The sequence below is a fragment of the Plectrocnemia conspersa genome, unplaced genomic scaffold (genome assembly GCF_051122295.1).
Source record: "Plectrocnemia conspersa isolate PC_06_02 unplaced genomic scaffold, ASM5112229v1 ptg000004l, whole genome shotgun sequence".
In the NCBI taxonomy this organism is placed as follows: domain Eukaryota; kingdom Metazoa; phylum Arthropoda; class Insecta; order Trichoptera; family Polycentropodidae; genus Plectrocnemia; species Plectrocnemia conspersa.
In genome coordinates this window covers 17,908,203-17,910,965 of record NW_028277168.1, presented here as the reverse complement: position 1 = coordinate 17,910,965, position 2,763 = coordinate 17,908,203, and the positions used below count along the sequence as shown (strand labels likewise).

At 53.2% G+C, this 2,763-nt stretch overlaps 1 protein-coding gene across 1 annotated transcript; it reads left to right on the top strand.

Moving 5' to 3' along the window:
* The first annotated feature begins 299 nt into the window (after nucleotides 1-299).
* On the top strand, nucleotides 300-2,369 carry LOC148236101 (basic helix-loop-helix ARNT-like protein 1). The gene has a single exon (XM_088184802.1). It carries the CDS (start codon nucleotides 673-675, stop codon nucleotides 2,272-2,274), a length of 1,602 nt encoding a protein of 533 aa, XP_088040928.1. The 5' UTR covers nucleotides 300-672; the 3' UTR covers nucleotides 2,275-2,369.
* The last annotated feature ends 394 nt before the right edge of the window (nucleotides 2,370-2,763 follow it).

Here is a 2,763-nt window from a genome sequence, read left to right as displayed (position 1 = left end):
CATTTAGATCGCGTATGTATTTTACAATCGGTTTATAATACGCAGTTTTATATATATATATATATATATATATATATATATATATATATATATATATATATATATATATATATCTTACAGCTTTCGTTTTGTTAACTAATTTATGACATCCAGCAAATATATTGAAATTGTCTTTTGATAATTTGCTCAGTCCGTAGTAGTACGCGTAGTTTGAACCGAAAAGTGTTAAAAAATACTAAAACCGTAAAATGTCAGTTTTAACAGTTCAGTGGTTAATGAGAAAAAAAATCAAAATTTTTACTTGGGTCTAATAATATGGCCAGGTACTGTATTTTTTTTTACATTTTTTGACGTATTCCTCCACCCTTTTTTCGCGGCTGATATTTTTGCGCGCCAATTCGAAATTTGTTAATTAAATTATAATTAATAACCATATTATTAGGCTCACCTATAGGTCCCCAATGAGTACTGGCGATTTTTTTGATGACTTATATAGTAGTCGTCCGTGGTTAAAGGTTTTTTTATTGTTGTTTTTTAGAATTGAACAAGCGAATAATTTTTGCATTATCTAAAAAATGTTCAAACAATTGAATTTTTAAAATTGAGTGAAAGTCGAGGGCCCCTGTATTTTTATGACGCGCGTCGAGAATTCGCGAACGCACTGCGCCGGTCATGGCCGCGGTCTGTACCGGGTCGGCGTTCGCGAGCTTCGTGCGAGGTTATGCTCGGGCGCTCGCGTCATTCGTCGCGCGATCGTCCCGGCGCTCGCGCGCACCTTCTCAACGGCGCGATGAAGTCTCGTCGGAGAGGCGAGACGGAGGCGGAGCGCGCGTAGCCATGGAGGCGCTCGCGGACGATTCCGCGTCGACGGCGGCCGGCGACCGCGAGTCGCGAAAGCGAGCCGAGAAGCGGCGGCGCACCGTGCTGAACTCGCTGGTCGGCGAGCTCGCCGGCCTGCTGCCGCTGGTGTCCGAGTCTTCGCGCAAGATCGACAAGACCGGCGTGCTGCGGCTGGCGGCGCACGAGATCCGCAAAGAGCACGTCTTCGGAGATTCGGTTGCGGCGGCGCGCGACCCCGGTTTCGGCTACGACGCGGCGCAGGCTTTCCTCGAGCTGGTGGACGGGTTCCTGCTGACGGTGAACGCGCGCGGGATCGTGGTGGTGGCGTCGCCGAACGTGCAGCGCTACTTGGGCCACGCGCAGATCGACTTGCTGGGCAGAAGCCTGGCGGAGCTGGCGCACCCGGAGGACGCGGCGCGGCTGGCCGAAGAGCTGCGAGGGCGCGCGGGCGAACGGCGCGACGTGGTGGTGCGGCTGGCTCGCGCCGCCCGTCACGAAGATCAGGGCGCGCGCGAGTGGGCGACGTGCCGGTTGCGGGGCGCCTTCCGCCGCTCGGACAGAGCCGACGACGACCGCGCCGGGGCGCCCCGCCGGCAGCGCGCGCGCCGCGATCGACTGCTCGCGCCGCGCGACAACGACCTGGTGCTGATCGCGCTGGCGCACGTGCTGCCGCCGCTCACGGTGTGCGCGCGTCTCGTCGAGCCCAACCGCGAGGAGTACTGGACGCGTCACCTGGTCGACGGCCGCCTCGTGCACTGCGACCAGCGCATCTCGCTCGTGGCCGGCTACCTCTCCGAGGAGGTCACCGGCATGTCGGGCTTCACGTTCATGCACAAGGAGGACGTGCGGTGGGTGGTGATCGCGCTGCGCCAGATGTACGACCAGAGCCAGCCGTACGGCGAGTCGTGCTACCGGCTGGTTTCGCGCACGGGTCGCTTCATGTACATGCGCACCCGCGGTTACCTCGAGGTCGACCGCGCCACCAAGGAGGCGCAGAGTTTCGTCTGCATCAACTCGCTCGTCTCGGACGAGGACGGCGCGCGCCTCATCGCCGACATGAAGAAGCGCTACTCGGCCATCGTCGAGCTGGACGAGTCGGACGAGCGCCTGAAGCGGCGCGGCGACAACGGCGTCGGCCTCGAGGACCCGCGACAGCTCGAGCGCGTCATCATGCACCTCATCACCGACCTGCCGTCGCCGGCCGGCTCCTCCTCGTCGTCGCCGGGCCCGGCCTCCTGCTCCTCCGAGTCGTCGCTTCTCACCATCATCCCGCCGAACCCATCCATGGTGAAGATGTCCATCGAGAAGGGCATGTCGGTGGTCAACAGCTCGAGCGCGCTCAAGCGCATGGCGCCGCCGCCATCGCCATCGCCATCGCCCTCGTCCTCGTCCTCCCCCTCGCCCGCGCGGAAGCGGACCGTCGCCGGAGACTAGTGCGCCGCCATAAGTGAGACTAAGACTTGAGCTACAGCAGCTACTATATATTTTGTGTATATTGCTTATATGAAAATAATAATTTTTCAACGCAATTCACAATAGTTTCTTTTCGACCGTAACCGTAACCTTCGATTTATTCCGTCCGAATCGCAGACGCGCGATCTTGACCTCAGATTAGCATAGCTTTCGAGACGATGCGTTACCAGTTACCACCCTCATTTGTTATATTGTTGAATACGAATTGAAAAATTCCTTTATCCTCGACAAAAAATAACGGTTTGATAATCTATTTTCATGTAATTATTGCAAATGTAAATTACTAATATAATTGTAAATTAAAATCATTAACGTTTGATACATGTATAGACAATGTATTATATTTCATAATTTTATATCGTCGAAAAAATATTACTTTATAATAAGAAAAAAATAAACTAAAAATTAAATTTTAACTATTACAGTTGAAACAATATATTGTAAATATGC

What these genes read in the sequence shown, in the direction of transcription:
- LOC148236101 (XM_088184802.1), top strand. Translation starts at nt 673, where the DNA reads ATGGCCGCGGTCTGTACCGGGTCGGCGTTCGCGAGCTTCGTGCGAGGT.